Source organism: Manis pentadactyla, chromosome 6 (assembly GCF_030020395.1).
Source record: "Manis pentadactyla isolate mManPen7 chromosome 6, mManPen7.hap1, whole genome shotgun sequence".
Lineage (NCBI taxonomy): Eukaryota > Metazoa > Chordata > Mammalia > Pholidota > Manidae > Manis > Manis pentadactyla.
The window spans coordinates 143,452,913-143,470,782 of record NC_080024.1 but is presented as its reverse complement, the minus strand read 5'-3'; the positions used below and the strand labels follow the sequence as shown (position 1 = coordinate 143,470,782).

Genomic DNA, 17,870 nt, shown 5'->3' with positions numbered 1-17,870 from the left:
GCGATTGCCAGAGGTTAAGAAAGGGGTGGGGGTGGCTCTAAAAAGGCATCAGAGCACGTTGGGGTTATGAAAATATCCTGTGTGTTGACCACACTGATGTCAATATCCTGGTTATGATACTGTTCTAGTTTTGCAAGATGTTACCATCGGGGGAAAATGGATAAAGGGTATAAAGGATCTCTATATTATTTCCCACATGATCTAAAACTATCTCAAAATTAGAGGTTTAATTTTTAAAAATTGAATGATTTGAGAAGACAGACCCAGAATAGCAGCACAGGACATTTCAGTGTTACCAGGTAAAATTTAAAATTTTTGTGGTAATTTTAAGTAAAAGGTGGGCAGGAGGGAGGGAGGGAGGGATATCCCTGGTGCCAGAGTACTAGTATACCTTTTTTCTAGGTTTGCTAAAGCTAAAAGTTGAAAGGCAATGAGCAAGAGGTAGTGAACCTGTCAGTCTTGCTAGGGCCCTAGGTCACACCCTTTAACCTTTAGAACCAACAGTAGCAGTAGGGTCAGTTCAGGAATCCACGGTGGATGATTTCTAAGACTGTCATGCAGACAGAGGGAACCATGCCTGGGGGCAGTTCTCAGGAAGGCAGCAGAGAGAACGGGCAGCTACAGGCACAGGGCTTAAACTGCACTGGGTTCCGACTCAAGACAGAACAGCCCGGTGTGAGGCCATGGAGCTGATAACAAATATAACGTCTACTCTCTCAGTATACCTGAGTTCCCAAAACTGTGGCCGTCAATGAAGAAATGGGAAAGTTTTTAAAATATAAATATGGTGGACAACAGAGGAAAGGAGGGGCTCAGCAAAGATTGATACTTGAGATGCCATTAGTTCGATGTATAGGAGACTGTTTTAAGGGTCATTCTCAGAGAGCAGATTGGCAGCTCAAAACGCCAGATACTGACCAGCACACAGGAGCCTGGGGGGGTACTTCCCAAGCCAGGACATAAAGCCACCCCACACAAAACACCCCAGGCACAGCAACAAGGTATCAGAACAAACAGAACAGAGGAAATGGCTTTTTTAACTGCATCCTTTTAAGATGGAAGACCTATTACCCGTGCGATGAAGTGGTGACAAGGTAAGAGGGTACCCAGATCGAACCCAAGAATGTCGCTCGGATACGTGCTGTTAGAGCTACAACTGCTGCCTTCTTGACCCAGTTAGCCACTTTACTCCTGTCAGAGATGATGAACCACTCAACACCCAAAGCTACAAGAATGCTCTCAGAACTCCACCACCTCCATTTCCACTCTGCTGAAAATCCAGAGAAAAAAATATTGAGGTATTCTTGATCTTTTATTCCCCAAAATCAAAATCCAACAGAGAACTTAACTACAGATCATGGCAATAGTAATGGATGTCTGAACCACAGCATGAACCTAACTAAGATACTGGAGGGAAATGAAGGAAGAGCAGTTTACTACTGAGTCTTCATAAACAGAAGTTTGAGCCAGAGTTTATCAGCACAAACTGGCGCCCCACCCCACTCCCGCCACTGCCCGCTTCCAATTTCACAAGTTTTCTGGTTTGGACTATAAATCACATGGTCTTTCTAGCTGGAATTTGTTTCATTCAACATGTTCAGGTACTGCCAAATGATAGGTATAATATATTTGTAAAACACATTTACCTATTGGCCAAAAACCGCCTCATGGAGAGAAGCAAATGATAAAGATAAAAAGGTCTGATTGAGGTCCATGATGCATTTCACTGACATCAACCTACACTTCACCACAAAAAACAAAGCTGCAACATGCAAAGGTATTTATTTCTATTTCAACAGAGATGGATTTCACTCGTAGCTTAAATTCAGTGCAGTGAAGACTATTACTGATACACTTCTGCACCAACATCTTTAGTAAGCTGACATAAAAATGGGTACCAGTTAGGTGTGTTAAACCACAGAAGACGGTAATCATAAGTAACAACAGGAATTCTTTAAACCCCCAAATTGTCACTAATAACTCAGTAACGTTGGTGACGTAGCCTGACCTGAACACTTAATGCAATGAGATGATACTGTAATTACCCAGATCTCAGACTTCCAACTTGTATTCCAGTGATTCAACAATTAAGAACTCCTTTACTTACCCTAAATCTAAAGTGCCATAACTCACCTCATACAGTTTCTCTAAAGGAATCATCTTCCCCCAAAATTGTTTTTTAAATAAAGATTCATGTTACAACACTGTTCTACTCTTTGAGAAGAATTCTTTCTCTTGCACGTGTGTGCATACACATGCCCACACACCCACCCACACACCCTCATTTAAGTGAGCAACCACTCCTGAACTCAAGGACATTGTATAGGGGATTCATGTCTACAGATTCATCACTGAAACACCAAAATGTAAATGATACTCTACTTGTCCACTCGTATCTGCAGCCTGCTGGAAGTGTGTAGCCAGCGATGTCTCATCCTGGAAAACTTCGTTACACTCCAAACATTTCAGACTATGCCTACAGAGCTTGGATGGGTCTTCATCCAGAGGCATAGCTGGAATGATGGGTGTGCTTGAAGGAGCCGATATGACCGTCCCGGTTATGCCAGACTGGATTTTGGTTACAGTGTGTGTGCTGGCTCCCACAGAGCTCAGAGGAGTGGAAGATGAAGCAGAAGTATTGCTTGATGGAGAAACAATCATTTGATCTGCTGGGACGGGCTTTAAAATCAAGTGGGAGCACTGCATCACAACTCCCTTCTCCTTATGCCCCCGGGCATGGGAAAGAAGACTGCACTTGTTGTAAAAAACGAGGTTCTTTGTACAGTGGTTACACGTTACTTCAATGCGCACGCTGCGTCTGTCGTAGTGCTGAGTCAGACTCTTCTCGAGAGCAAAGGAGTCGCCACACTCCAAGCACTTGTACCCACGGGTGGGTAACGTGATGCCTGCGTTAGCAGGAGGGCTGAGGTTGGGGATGTAAACTGGGACTGGGTTGACGCTACTCAGCACCTTGTTGAAAGCTTCCACCACAGAACTCTGCAAGGAGGACACCACCTGGACGCGAGACACCTTCTTGGGTGGCTGCGAGGCTGCTGCATTGATTATTGCCTGCTTTATTTGCTGCTGAGGTTTGGTTAGCACTTGGCGGAGCTCAGAGGTGGCTTGGGCGCCCTGAGGCAGAAGGTTAAGGTTGGCGAGGTGCACAGTCTTTGGCACAAGTTTGGCACTGGCCAGGCTGGAAGCCGGCACCACAACGGTTTGCTGCTGGATGGCGTTGGCGGCTTTAATGATGGCGCTGCTGGCGCTCTGAACAGAGGCGGCAGATATGACCGTGGCTTTGACCGTTGTGTTGTTAGCGAGCTTCAAATTAATGACTTGCGATCCTGCTGTCTTCACGGCGGACACTGGAAGGAAGGCGGTTGCCACAGGCTTAATAGTGACCTGTTTGGGGGTCAGCTCTGCAGGGGCAACTGCATTGGTAACGACCGCCGACTGCAGTGGTGCCCTGGGGGGAGAGGAAAGGACGGCAGCCGAGGCTGGAGACGACAGAAGTGACGTCACAGACGCCATCACGGACCCTGTCTGCTCAGAAGGCTTTTTTCCAGAGTCGAGATCAACTTCTGGCAATACCCTTGTCACTGTTCTCTTTATTTCTCCAGAAGATGTCTTAATGGTTTTTATGCGGACTTTGGGAATTGCTGGTGTCGATCCCGCGGGAGAGGATGGTGATCCCTTGCTACTGTTTTCACTTGAAATGCTCCTGGGACTATCCGGCTGCTTTAGGGATGCCTTTTTTGTCCCATCAATGAGACTCTGGGATTCAGGAGACTTCTCAATGGCCCTAGGACTATCATTTACTTCTTTTGGTAATGGGGAGGATTCCCGTGAATTGGTCACTGGTTCTTTGCAGGAGTCTGAAGCAGCCTTTTTAGCACTAAGTGCTGCGATTGCAGCTATACATGAAGAAAGCTTGGAAGATGGCTTTGTCCTCGACGGTGCGACGCTGCTAAGGGTGGCATCATTCTTCTCGGAGCTCGGCTTCCCGTCGTGGACCCTGTTTTCAAGCACCTTTTCAGAGTTTTCCTTCAATTTGTCCTCTACTTTTCTGACTTTGAAAGGTTCATAAACACTCAGATTTATAGAATTTGTTTCTGTTTCTCTCTTAGCAACTTTGTTTTTATCTGTATTGCCTGAAGTAGAGATTCCGGTTTTACTTAAGTTTTCCCCTCCAAGTGCCTTCAGTTTATCATAGTCCGGCTGGGGAGCCGAGCCCGTCAGCACATTCGATCTGAAACCTGGACGCATGTCCTCTTTATCAGGGGGGTCATCCACCTCAATCTTCTCATCATCATCAAATTCTTCAGCACTTGAGATAGGGCTAAACTGGCTGAAAGTTGAGTCTTTTAAAGTCACCTCTGAGGTAGGCACATCTCCCTTCAAGGACTTCGATCCACCTTTATTGTAACTGTCAAGAGAGGATGTGGTGAGAAACCCATTATGCAAGCCATTGCCTGTGGGATTGTGGCCATCTTTCTCCGCGCCCTCGGAGGAATCGATGTTACGAACATTCTTAACGATAACGCTGACACCCACGTCGGAAGAGGATGGTGTGTGGGAGTCGTCGTCTGCATGAGCATGCTGCTTGATGTGGGTCTCCTGCTCATCGTGTCCAGACTCAATGGCTGCTTTCGGATCGACCATATCTGGGATGTCAAACGCTGCCAGGAGGTCATCAAAGTCTGGGGTCTTCATATCCCCCATGGTCATGAATGTGATCAGGTGTTCTGTTAAACAAACAGAAAATGATGCTGTCAGCAACCAACATTTTGTAATGAGATAAATATCCCTGAAGGACTTACACTAACACAGTGATGATTACCAAGAAAGAGGAAGTTGGTGACTGCACTTATAACTATGGAACTTTGAGTCAAAGCAAGCAGACATCCGAGACTATGTAGGAAGCCTTGGTCATTCCAGCTTCAGATTGACTGCTCCACAGAGCTGTGCAGCACCACCAGCACGGCACCTCTCTAGCAAGAATGGAGTTCGTCAAAACTGTTACAGCACAAAAACTAGGGTGTGGTGTACCAACAAGAAAATGTGCCACTTATCACCAGTTCATCATGCTGATTTCACAAAAAGCTACTTCTAAACACATTCTGATCTTGACAGCATTTAGTTCTACTGGTAGAATTGTCACTATTATAATCACCATTAGATTTGGAATATTACATTAAAAGGAATATATTCCCATCAAAAACTCAATTGCAGATTTCAGTTCATCCACGGAAGAAATGCACATCCCAATACACCACAGGGTATCTACTCAAGTACCACCAGAGGTTTTATTTTTTCACCTCTAAGAAGCTAATTCCATCAGTTTTCATTCAATCCTAATTTTCTCCATTATGTAAGAAAAAAAGTACTTCACTGGCACAAATGTATAGCGCCCCTTCCTTCTCCCTCCCTAGTTCAGTGCTGTTAGTAGTCAATTTAACACAGCCGTTTCCCAACTGCCACTCACCCAACAGAGCTGGCGCAAATGACTGGCAGCTGAGAAAGGCCCTTCCATGAAATTACTCTCAACGTGTAACAACATGGCCCCAAAGGTATGACCAAGCCTAGGAGAGGGCAGGCCTTCGCTGTTGCATGAGGACTACATCAGAGTGGATAACAGTCTACAAAGAAATGTCCCCAACAATGTCCATAAAACCCTGGAGGATAGGAGGAAGGAGAGTTTTATGAAATGGACAGTCACAGCCATTACTGAAGAGGAAGGATATGTGAATATATGAAATGCTTAGGGTCTGCAAGAGGCATCTGTCACCCTACCTGCAGAGGATACGTGCCTGTGGGGACCAGATAAAACTTCCACTGCAGGAGAGCTCTTTCTCTTCCCTGAACCCTCAGAGGCCTCCATCCCACAGTCGCCCCGTTCTCTGGTATGGACTACAGTGTGGGTGCACTTGTCTCTTCTTACCTAATAGCCTGTCGACTGACAGAAGACAGGCAATGTCTCACCCACCTTTCCAGTAAAGTGCTAAATAACTAACACGCCACACAGCAAACACTGGATTCTTAGCAGAAGAATGGGCCTCTTCCAGCTGTCACTCACTAGCTTGGGGACCCTCAGGAAGTGAGGCGATCTCTGTGGGGCTGTTCCTTCCTTCCTGGGTGGAAGGAGGCAAGAAGCCAGGCAGAAAAGGAAGGAAGGAAGGTAAGCAAAGGGGGAGAATGAAGAACAAGGAACAACAATGTGAGAAAGGAAGAGGGTTACAGAAGATTTTAGGCAACTTTCAATGGAAAAACTAGCCTGCTGTGTAGATACATATTCCTAGATAGTTTCCTCTTCAGTATTTACTATCTTATTCTTCCTTTAAATCTGCATTAAATCGTGAAGTTGTTTCCCACCTTTCACTGCAGAACATTGAATTTTTTCTTGTAAAATCACGCATTCCTAATAAAAGTAACTGTGTAAGAGTCAAGACAGATCTACTCAGATGACAATATACATTCCTGTGAAAACTCATATAAACCACAAACCCACCATCAGCTACTAAGACACTCTCAGCATATTCACTCACTCTGAGACACACACAAACACTTCTAAGAATTGGGGAAAAATGAACACTCACGGTTCAATAGGAGCTAAAAAATAAATCACCCTCCATTCACATACACAGGGCTGAAGAAGCCACACAGGCTTTTCTCTAAATGGTTTGCTTATTAGCCTAGAGAAGATACTCCATGGCCACTATTCTCTCAGATTCCCTGCAGGACCAACATAAAAGGGCCAAGGAAACAAAACATCAACACTTCTAAGCTGATACTGATGTGAACGTACCTCTGAAAAATCATACCCAGTGCAGAAGTCTATGACTATGACTTTCTTTCTAAAATGAAATGGAACACTTCAACTGCAAAATATGGGGAATCCATCTGTCAGGTAATATACCACTTCAGAGTCCACCCACCTGGGAATATCCCTGAATGTCACCATTTCTATTTTCCAGCCTCGTACAGCACTTGCAAGGCGACTACTCACAATAAAGGCACCATTAACAGCACCCACCCTGCGCTCTTACCAACCATGCGGATCCAAGTTTGCAGATCATTGTTCTCACAGAACTCAAGACATACACTCAACCCCCTTCCGGAGCTGAAAGAGCCTGCAGGTTGGTTTTTTTACCACCACCACTAGGCCAGAGCTTGGACCGAGGCTCTGGAAATCCTGAACCACAGTGAAGCTCCACCCAAGTTCCTCCATTCTTTCCTTACAGCTACATGGGATTGATGTATGTCATTTGCTCTCTTGTGATTTGGGTGAGCAAGAGACACCACCCAGTTTCACATCACTCATACCAGAAGGCAGTCAGGTCAGGAACAAAATGAACCTAAGAGACAGTTCAAATATGGGTGGTAGGCTCAGGACACAAAACCCCAAGAAATGATAAAAGGTTACCACATGAAACAAAACTTGTTCAGTGACTGGCGGTTCAGATCAGCAGTAAGACTGGCAGGTATTCTTATGAATACATGGAAGATTAATACGTGCCTATTATCTTCTCCTGTTTACACCTCACAGGGATTGGCCTGATTTATCAGTGCACGCATACTCAGAGAGCGCAGGCAGCAGTATGAAATCATCTGGTCGATGGTAGGAAGCTGCCGACACTGCCCAACTAGAGCAAGGTTAATGCGTAGAAAACCCCGGAGGAACCTCCAAGCCTGCGAACCCCCTAAGGGGTTGAGAAGATGCTCCTGCCACAGGGACAACTCCACCTCCGTAGTGATCTAGCCTCCTCTCCCATTCCTCTGTATCACCTAAGATCTATAGTTTATTCAAGGAGAACCCAGGGATGAATTAACAGGACAGCTCAAAGAGGTTAAGAATGAATTAGCAGTGATTTAAAAAACTGAGGGTCAGCACCCCTGGGTCACCTGGAAGAATCCAGACTCTAAGTTGAAAATGCACAACGAGCATGGAAACATAGTACACCGTCTGAAACCCGAGATCCTGGTGTGGGGGATCCACGTCTCTGGGGATGTTCGTCAATGTCATAAATACCACTCTCTGTAACTTCACACTTCTTTTTTGGTTTCTAGGAATGCTGCTCATGGCCGCAGTCAGTCACATTGTCCTGTTACCCGTTCCCTTCCCACATTCTGCCGAGGCAAGAGCAAATTTTCCATGTGGGGGAAAAATGCTTAACTCCCACCTCATCTCTCAGTTATACCAAGTACCAAGGGAAATGTTTATCTTTGAACGTTTTCTTCATTTTTCACTCCAATTACTAAGCACTACTGTTAAAAATATTCTTAAAACGTTACAAAAATAAATTTATGGTCTGTCCTTTAAAACATAATATAAAAGAGATCTCCTAGCTTTCCTTTCCCCTGACAGCTTGATTTCCAAACTGAATTAGCTTTAGTTGTCATAACATATTGCAATGATTTCTTTCATTTATTCTCTGTATAATGTATTTTTCCTTCAAAGGCACCAACAGTCTTTTCATTTAAATCTAAATCCCATATAAATGATCTTTAATCCAGTAACAGCATCTGTGCTTAATGTAGAATGTCCTTCTACCTCAAGACATTGAAAATATGTGGGAGAAAATGCTAGGGCTATTTACAAAAAAGGAAATAGAAAGAACTCAAGTCTGTCACATGACCATTTTTATTCCCTCCTATGGCACAAACAAAACATTTTCTTTCCTACGAAAGCCTCTTAAAATTATAGAAAGCTATTTCATCTTCCTTGGCAAAAGTCAAAAGAAAAATTTAAGAAAAACCTATTCATCTCTTAATCATACTTCTTATACTTCACAATAAAAAAAACTGTTCTCCATGGAGCTGTTTCCCAATTTCCAATTGGAGAATGACAGTGTAAAACGTCAGGCATTACTCTGACCAAACAACACTAACTTTGAAATAATCCCCAGAGAGACACATGCCTACACCCACCCACAATTCCACCTCCAAAATGAATATATGAAGATCAATCTGCATAGTGGATGCACATCAAGCTGCTGCTCCCCACTTAAATGGAGAAACTAACCCTTTCTTTAATGAAAACCAGTAAATTCTAACTCATAATAATCCTAAGGAAAACCAAACCAAAGTCTGTTGACCACCTTGACAGTATTACACAAACTTTCCATAAAACCACTGTAATCATATGAGTCTGTCACCCTTTTTGAGGACTATATTTGTCACAACTTTCTAGCACTAGCTGGCCACGGATGCCCTTTTCAAAGAAATAATTCCACAGATTAGAACCTAACCTTTCTATTCTTATCTTTCTTTCAAACGTAAAATGTTCTTACACATTAACATTATGCAATGTTTCACATTTAATGTGTTCCTCACGAAAAATGAATCTAACACTGCTGGGTTTTGTATTTGTCTTCCAAGAAATACACAGGGACTGGCTTCTCCAGGCCTTCGACATTTAAATTCCTGTTTGTCCCGTTCTGTCCTTGGCTCCGCCCCCAACACCAACCCCTTTTTCATCTTTAGCATTTTCAGGGCCCTCCATCACTACATCTCTTCAACTGCCAAACAAAAAAATCACATCTCTTTTTACCTAACTGACCTTTCACTTCTGCCCCACTTCAGTGAGTTGCTTAACAGGGAGAAATACTTCCTCCTCACAATTCCATTCCAGGTACCAAGCGGGCTCAGTCACACAAGTTGGCCTCACGCATCTTCACTTTTCCTAAGCCAGCTGGGAACAGATATCAGTTTTGTGGAGTTTTAAAAAAGAACCTGATCAGCTACTTCTCTGGACCAGCTGTTGAGAACCTTTGCCTCAGTGCTTCGCTCTAGGAAAGCAGGGGAACAGCAGACTGAGGACCCAACCTGGCAGACACCTAGGTTCCCACACATGCAAACACACTCATATACGAATGTATAAGCTAATGTATAGCTTTCAGGAAAAATAAGCAATAAATGGAGCTAATGGAAGGACTCTTTAAGAATTGAGGGCTGCAGAAGAATCACAGAACCCAAGAATGGACTAACGGTTACCAAAGGGAAAGGGACTGGGCAGGAGGACTGGGAAGGGAGGGATAAGGGAGGGGAAAAAGAAAGGGAGCCTTACGATTAGCATGTATAATGTGGGGGGGGTTATAGGGAGGGCTGTGCAACACAGAGAAGACAAGTAGTGAGTCTACAGCACCTTACTATGCTGATGGACAGTGACTGTAATGGGGTTTGTGGGGGGGACTTGGTGAAGGGGGGAGTCTAGTAACCATAATGTTCTTCATGTAATTGTAGATTAATGATAATAAAATGAATTTAAAAAAAAAAAGAATTGAGGGCCCCATGTAAATGACAAAATGACAATGCTCATTTTCTCTTGATCCTCCACACTGATCAGATCCTGAGTGAAATCTGACCAGCACTTTGTAGGTCTAGCAGTTCCTTTCCAGCCACAGGGAAGCACTGTGACAGACAGCATCACTGACGCCCCCTGGTGGCCCCCTCACCTTCCAACGCTGATGGGGGTCCCCGATTACCCTGCCAGCTGAGGGTAGAACTTCATTTTCTCAACAGCCTACACCAGGGTTACATCCAGTGTGTGCAAAGACAGCTCATATACAGGATGAACAGAATGTACACTTTGTTAATACCATGTGAGGTAAGAAATTAGTAAACACAGTTGCTATTATCCAGAATAGATAGTCACTTGTTTCATTAAGTCCTGATGGTATCAATTATTGATATACATACAGATACTCTGGCCAAGGCAGTGTTTTCTTCTTCAGTTATCAAACCTAGTATTCTTGATTTGAAATATAAGTGATGTGAATTGAGTTCAAGCTGCTTCTGGAAATAAAAACACAGCCTCAATCAGGGCACAACCCTGGGAAATACAAGAATAAACCAAATGGCCCTTCCCTGTGGGGATTCTTCGCTTTTCCCTCAAGGGCGTACAAAACAGGCACCTCCCTGGCCCTTCTCCACCCATCTATTTTCCCCAGCTCTTCAGAGAAGCTGAGGGAACTGCCCTCTCCATAAGCAACATGCTACAATCCTCAGCTTTTTCCATAAGCTTAGCAGGCAATCCTTGGCCTACTTCCCCATCACCCCTCTCTGAGGAAGGTCACGCCCTAGCTCCAAGCACCACTCACAGGTCAAAAGGAAAGTTCAACCCCAAAGAGCTCCTTCCACTGAGGTTCCAGCCGCCCAGAGAGGGGTCAGAGAGCCAGCAGCAAATCCCTACTCCTTATGCCCCAGGGGATCCGCGGCACTTAGCTAGCCAATATTATTAACTCCCACCCTGCCAGGGGACAGGCTGTTTCTAACCCTTCCCTCTTCCGTACTCCACACCTTTTTCTCTGCCGTCAACTACAAAGAGAAGAGGCATCAGGCCAGACCTGCACACGCCCTTCCTTCCTTCAGATCCTGCTCGTTCCCACACAGGGGGCCTTTCGGGCCCGTCGCCCTGTCCTGTGCTTCTGCTCACTCCTCTCACCTCTACCTACTTCCGCAGAGAGACCTTAACCTCGTGACCCTACCCTTTGGGGCCCTGTCCCTGTCATGCTGCCCTCACGGTCAAGGTCAGGATGGCAGGGACAAACCCTGTACCTCCCAGCTCCTTCCCCGCCCGTCCTGAAACCATTGTTAAAATCCAGGCTGTAGGAAGGAATTTAGGAGCCATGGAACTGTCCTGTACCACTATTTTGAGGGTGATTATACACTTCTGTGAATCTGTTAAAAACCCAGAGGTTTTTGCTGCATGTAAGTTAAAAAAAAAAAAAAAGGCAAAAGGAACAACAGAAGGCCCAAAATGAAAGACTAATTATAACAAAGAACCATTATAACTTAGATTATGAGTAGCAGAACCACGCTCATGAAAGTGGGGAAGAACAAAGTGAAATACCTGGAAAACAGAATTTTGGCCATATACTGGAGGTTACAGAGAGGGAACTGTGCACAAATACCGTCCTCCAGTTAGCAGGAAAACTGTCAAAATCTGAATGAAGTCTACAATCTAGTTAATAGTATTATATCAATGATACCTTTTCAGTATTGCTTTGAGTGTTATAATTACTCAAGGGGGTTCGGGAAGAGTGCGTAGAGTAACTAGAAACCATGTTATTTTTGTCACTTTACTGTAAGTTAAAATTATTTCCAAATAAAAAGTTAAATGAAGACGCATGCTGTCATGCAGTGTTGGCTACTACATGAAAGTAAGGGCCTCAGAGCCAGATTCCCATTCTCTGCTGCCCAGTGCCTTTTCTGTAGCCCGTGTCCTTTCAGAATTTCATTTCCCAGCCATGTTTTCCTCTTGTGGCCCCACAGCACTGTCAGGAGCCCACCAGACTCTCCCGACTCCCCGGCTCTTCCCATTTCCCTCATGGGTCCCTGCAGACTCTCACCTACCTCTGCTCAAAGGCAACCTGAGCAACCCCTGTGGTTACAACAATCAAGTATATTCAGAGAACTCACTCATTTCCACATTCAGCCCTCATTCTTCCTTAACCACCACCTTCCCAACTGCTGGTTTTATAGTCCACTCGGCTCTCCTGACCATATGTCAAACTAAACTAAAACCTGTTCCTTCCCAACCTGTTCCTCGTCTAAGTCCTTATATCTGTGTTACATCAATGACATTCGCCTCCAGGAAAACATTAAAAACCCTAGGCAGCATTTTACTTACTATGAAACACAGACACTAGTTCTGTAGGAACCTATTAGGCTTTTCACAAACACAAGACTGAAAAAAGTATCATAAATGCTAGATTTTCCTACAGTGAACAGAGGTCTTTCAGCAGGACAACATTTATTATGCTATTGAATCATGTAAACCTCTGAAGACATTCACAACTGCTCCCAAATTTTAAAAAGATCTAACCACAGGTCTTTTTCTCTGATCCATGAATACAAATGCCAAAGTGATTTCCCAAAAGGCGACAGTAATTTTTGTTGCTGCCATGATGCATTAGAGTTACTTCAAAGTGTATTCTGCCCAACTTTATAAATATTTATTAGCTAATGTCTAAGGCAATAAAAAGATGGCTTAACATATACCAATTTCTGTTATTATTAGAAAGTTTAAACATTTTCCCGTATGGTTTGCTTACTACTTGCAATAAACACTTGTTCAATGACTGATGAATGAATGCAAGGAGCGAGACGATGAATTTCCTATTTGTCTCTTTCTTCAGCTCTATGAAATAACTTACTGACCTATATTTGTCACTTAACTAATTATAAGCAAGAGCATACAAACCCCAGACCCACACTTCCCTAAAATAAATTCATTTCTGCAGGCAAACCCTGGAGAAGAGAATGAGCATCTAAATGTCCAGGCTACCCAATACCTCTTCAGTGCTGTTCCCTTCCAGCACCAACGTTCCCTGTGCCCCCTGGCTTCTCTGCCCTGGACAATTTCCCACCTAAAGAAATGAGGATAGCAGCATACACTCAGCCCTAGGGACATGGGGTAGGAGGACTGATATTTAGATATTTAGAGGGAACACTGTCACAATCAAACATGTAGCACAAAAAGCACAGAGAGCGTAAAATTCAAACAAGGAGTGACCAGAGGTCAGAATTTCATGCAATTTTCCTATTCTTTTCATCCCACAACCAGACAGGAGACTACAGCCCCAGCCAGGACATCAACCTGGCTGAGCAGTGGGGACCATGCTGTGGAGAACAGTTTGCTCACAACCTTCCTCATCATGGAGTATCTGCGTTTGAGCCACAGTTGAAAAAACTAAGTGGGCATCATTCTCAAGTGCAGAGGATGGTACTGGGGATGGGAGGCCCAACACAGAACCCACAGGCTGCAGTGTGAGCCGTAGGCAGAATCGGAGTTACAGTCTGAGGCACAAATGACCCACCCGTCACCAGGTCAGAAGTGGGGAGGTGGATGGAAGAGATGCCCAGAGCAGAGGCACAGTGGCACCATCCTCACCTGAGTTTAGCCTGATCTCTGCAGCCCTCAAACCACAATGAAACTACAAATTTGCACAGACCCAGCACTTCCTAGTGTGCAAAGCTTCCCACAAGCAGCAGCAGCAATCCTGGCAGATCCGCCTGACAGAGGCCCAGCTCCTCTGTGCCCTGCGGCAGACAGGGCTCCGTCCTCATACACAGCAGGAGGTCAGGGAAGGTGAGACCTGAGAGTCATACCTTCTCCAAAGCCTCAAAGCCCCTGCAAGTATGATTTCCCCACAAGAGCTACAAGAATTATATAAAACTCTCATTTCTGAGTCTTGGTTAATTAAAAAAAAAAGTCAATAAAAAATTAATGCCCTATGGAGTACAAAAAAGAAAATAATGTACACCTTTGTTTTGAGACAAGGAGTAAAGAGGAGCATGTTCATTTCAGCTTACAGTTCACTCACACTTCACAGCAAGGAAGTGGTTCATTCTCATATAGGGTTTTCCATAAATGACAAATACAGAAGAAATCACATCCTGAAGATATGAATTTTATTTTGCTCTGGTTGCCTACACTTCAATCTCCTTCAGTGAAGGATCTCACTATCCCTGGAATTCAAATTTGAGTGCACCTTAACCTGGGAACAATAAATGCAAATCTCTAGTGCCCAAGTCGGCTTTATTTCATCTATTTATTTTACCTGAATAAAACTGAATGTTCAAAATTTAATTTTAGTAAGTTTCTAACTATCCCCCTAAGGTTCATAAATCTGTAAAACTCTTGGAAACTGTAATGAAAGATACAAATTATAGACCAAAAATATCATCGACCGCAATTGAATCTTTAGTTGGATTCCTATGTACTGTTAATACTGGAACTCAGACCACATAAAAAAGCAGCTTAATTCCTCACCATCCAAGGAATAGAAATATTGTATTGATCTAGTCTTCAAAAAATCTGGCAGCTATAAAAACAAAATCTAGGCCATCTTGTGGCAAGATTCGATAGAAAAAAGAAGAAAGCAAGTCACTGGGTGATGGTGGAAGCCAGTACTGGTAGAGATGCTGGCAAAGACCAAAAGTGAGGACACCCAGTACCCCGATCTTGGTTTCCAGCACCATTCTCCGCTAAAGGGAACCAGGGCTCCTTGGAGAAGTGGCTGATTCTAGGATTGGGTGGGAAATGCCAAAATGAGCCTGAAGCACATCCAACTACCGGAATGTAAGAAAGTGCTGCAAAACAAAATGAACTATTATTGACAGGGGTGTGTCAAAGCGACACAGGGGACAACTGAAAGAGTTCCCAATGGCCAAAGCTGGTACAATCTGAGCAATGAATAAAGTAGTACTAGATTATAACCCAAAGTATAAAATAAAAATCTATGAGTTCATACTACATAAATGATTGAGTAAATAAATGGGGAAAAGCAGACTCATCTCCTGTGCAGTGAATCCCAAGTAATTTATGCAGATGTCCCACCCTTATGGAGGTGGTGGGCTGACTCTCACTCCCTAAGTGGCTTTCTTCCAAAGAGGACAGTATAGAAAAGGAAGAGAAAAGAGTAACTCTACAGTGAACAAACAGTACCTGAGACAGGTGACCAAGGTCCATATCAATAGTGAAGAACACAGCACATCCCTGTGATGGGTTGAAAACATCATATTAAGCCGGAAACTCATTACCACAGCCTAAACATGAGAAAAATATCAGACAAATCCCAGTTGCAGAACATTCTACAAAATACCTGACCACGACTCCTCAAAATTGTCAAGGCCATGAAAAACAAGGAAATCAAGAAACTATCACAGCCAAGAGAAGCCTAAGGAAACATGATTCAATGCAATGTGATATTCTGGATAGGATCCTGGGACAGAAAATGGGCATTAGGTAAAAACTGAGGAAATCTAAATAAAGCATGGACTTGAGTTTTTCTGCTTTTGCTTTTTTTTTTCTAAGTAAGACAGGGAAAATGAAGAGCTATGGGATCAGAGAGTATTAAAATGCAGAGAGGGGAACTGGGATGAGCAGCAGACGGATACTTCAAAGAATGCTGACGACCAACATTATAAACAAGAAATAATTCCTAAAATGTTTGTGTAACAGCTCTGTGTACGTATGTAGAGATTAATTTTCCATTTTATCCTCTTACCAATAAGCTGCCTCAAGGTCAGTCACTGACAAATGGAAATGACTTAGCAACTTTGAAACCAAAGTTTATTAGAAACAGAATTTCCTTAAAGTTCGCATTCTCCACAATTTCTGCACATGAAATAACCAAGGTGATCTTTTGCTACTACAGCAAACTCCAGTCTGTGGCCAGAGATGATAATTGATTTACTTAGCCTCTCTTTTTACGAATGCAGGCAACATGACAACTGGATCACTGGTAGTTTACTATATAAAACAACCTCTAAAAAAATAGGTCCCTCCTAAATATTTGGTTGTACAGGTCACGTGGAAAGAAATGAATTGTTTATCCCTCTAGCCATCATTAAGGCATCTTCTATCAAGGCTAGTCTTTTCTTCCAAGGTAGCAATATACCTAGAGTTTGCTACTCCAAAAACCAAAACAGTACATAAATGAGAACTGTTTCCTTTTAAATACATTATATGCAGTATAACTTCCCAATCAGACTAAAATCCACATATATCACAAAGCGAATGTAATTAACAGCCCGCACACAAGAAAACAGCAAGAAACACATTTAATTTCTTTAAACTGGGGTAAAATACACACATCACAAAATTCACCATCTTAACTACATACATTTAATTTTTACATGCAGTGTATATAAAATAATAAAAGCAAAAATGCTGCTTACTGTTACTGAGTGAAGACACACACAGAGGAATAGAAAAACAATAAGTTGAGCTGTCCCCAAATGTAGGCTGAAAATTTCTTTAAAAACCTCTGAAGGGCAATTTCTAAAGGCACACATTCTCCAAGGTTTAGACTTCAGACTTCTGATACATGTATATGTTTATTTATTCACTAACCACCCACATGTCATACAACAGTCACTCACTGCAGAGACGCTCAGATTCAATTTTTGTCTTTTCCTGAGATATCTGGTTAAAGCGCTGGGGAATATTTGCACTCAGATATCCTGAAATCATTTCATTGAATTATCTTCAACAGAATTCCCCATCTAGTCCTCAAAGTCAGAATGCCCTCTCTCTATACCATTACCCTCTCAGGCAGGCAAACGCAGATTTGCATCTCGAGCACTCTCACACCGCATCCTGCCCGTTTTCCTTAGCAGTGCAACACCTGTACTCTTTATAAGCCCCGCGCCCTTCTAGTTTAGGACCATCTCATCTTACATCTAGACAGTCACAACACCCCACTCTCCATATCACCATGCTCTCATTCAGAACTGCCAGATTAGGCTTTCTAAAACCCATTTTAATCGACCTTCACTCCCTTCTAGTAAAAATCCTCAAATCACCTTCCAAATTAAGTCCACACTGCTCGGCCTGACACCAAAGACTCTGCCAACTGGACCGGACGAACCCTGTGGGCTGCGGTCCTGCAAGTGTTTTTGTAGAAGCTCCCTTCCTCCTTAGGCCATGCTACTTCCTGGCCTAGAATGTCACCCCTCTTCCCTGGCCCCCTCCATTAGCCAAGTATGAAGAATTGATTCCTCAGGTTTTTTTGAAGGAAGAGCCTCATTTAATCCTCATCTTTAAAATGAGAACTAATAATAAGAAGGTTGTTGTATAAATGTGCAAGTAATATACACAGAAAGCATGAAACACACGGGTGCCAAAATGCTTTCTTCCTCTCTGTTTATTTTTTAGAATAATAAAGCAAAATAGAAAAAAAAGGAAAATTGAGTAAGTGCTTTTGAGAGGAGAAAGTGGTTTTGAGGTGACAGCATTTGACTGGAGGAAAAGGAGGAACAGCAGCATTCACAGTACTTTACAGGGTGATGCCACCGTATTTTATCTCACTTTAAGGTGTGCAGCCTTTTTCCTGATGTGGATGTGCTTCCAGTCCAACTCG

The 17,870-nt window shown here is 43.3% G+C and overlaps 1 protein-coding gene across 14 annotated transcripts in view; it reads right to left on the bottom strand.

Annotated features, from left to right (window-relative positions):
* ZNF532 (zinc finger protein 532) overlaps positions 1-17,870 on the bottom strand; it is a 190,641-nt gene that overhangs the window by 51,652 nt on the left and 121,119 nt on the right. For 12 of the 14 annotated variants that reach the window (XM_057504221.1, XM_057504222.1, XM_036876808.2 and 9 more), the window contains one exon: positions 2,383-4,745. In XM_057504221.1, the coding sequence (XP_057360204.1) occupies positions 2,383-4,728 (2,346 nt within the window). In that variant the 5' untranslated portion in view covers positions 4,729-4,745. Of the gene's footprint in view, positions 1-2,382; positions 4,746-15,451; positions 15,503-17,870 lie in introns of all 14 variants that reach the window. The other 2 variants (XM_057504218.1, XM_057504220.1) reach the window with 1 other exon arrangement.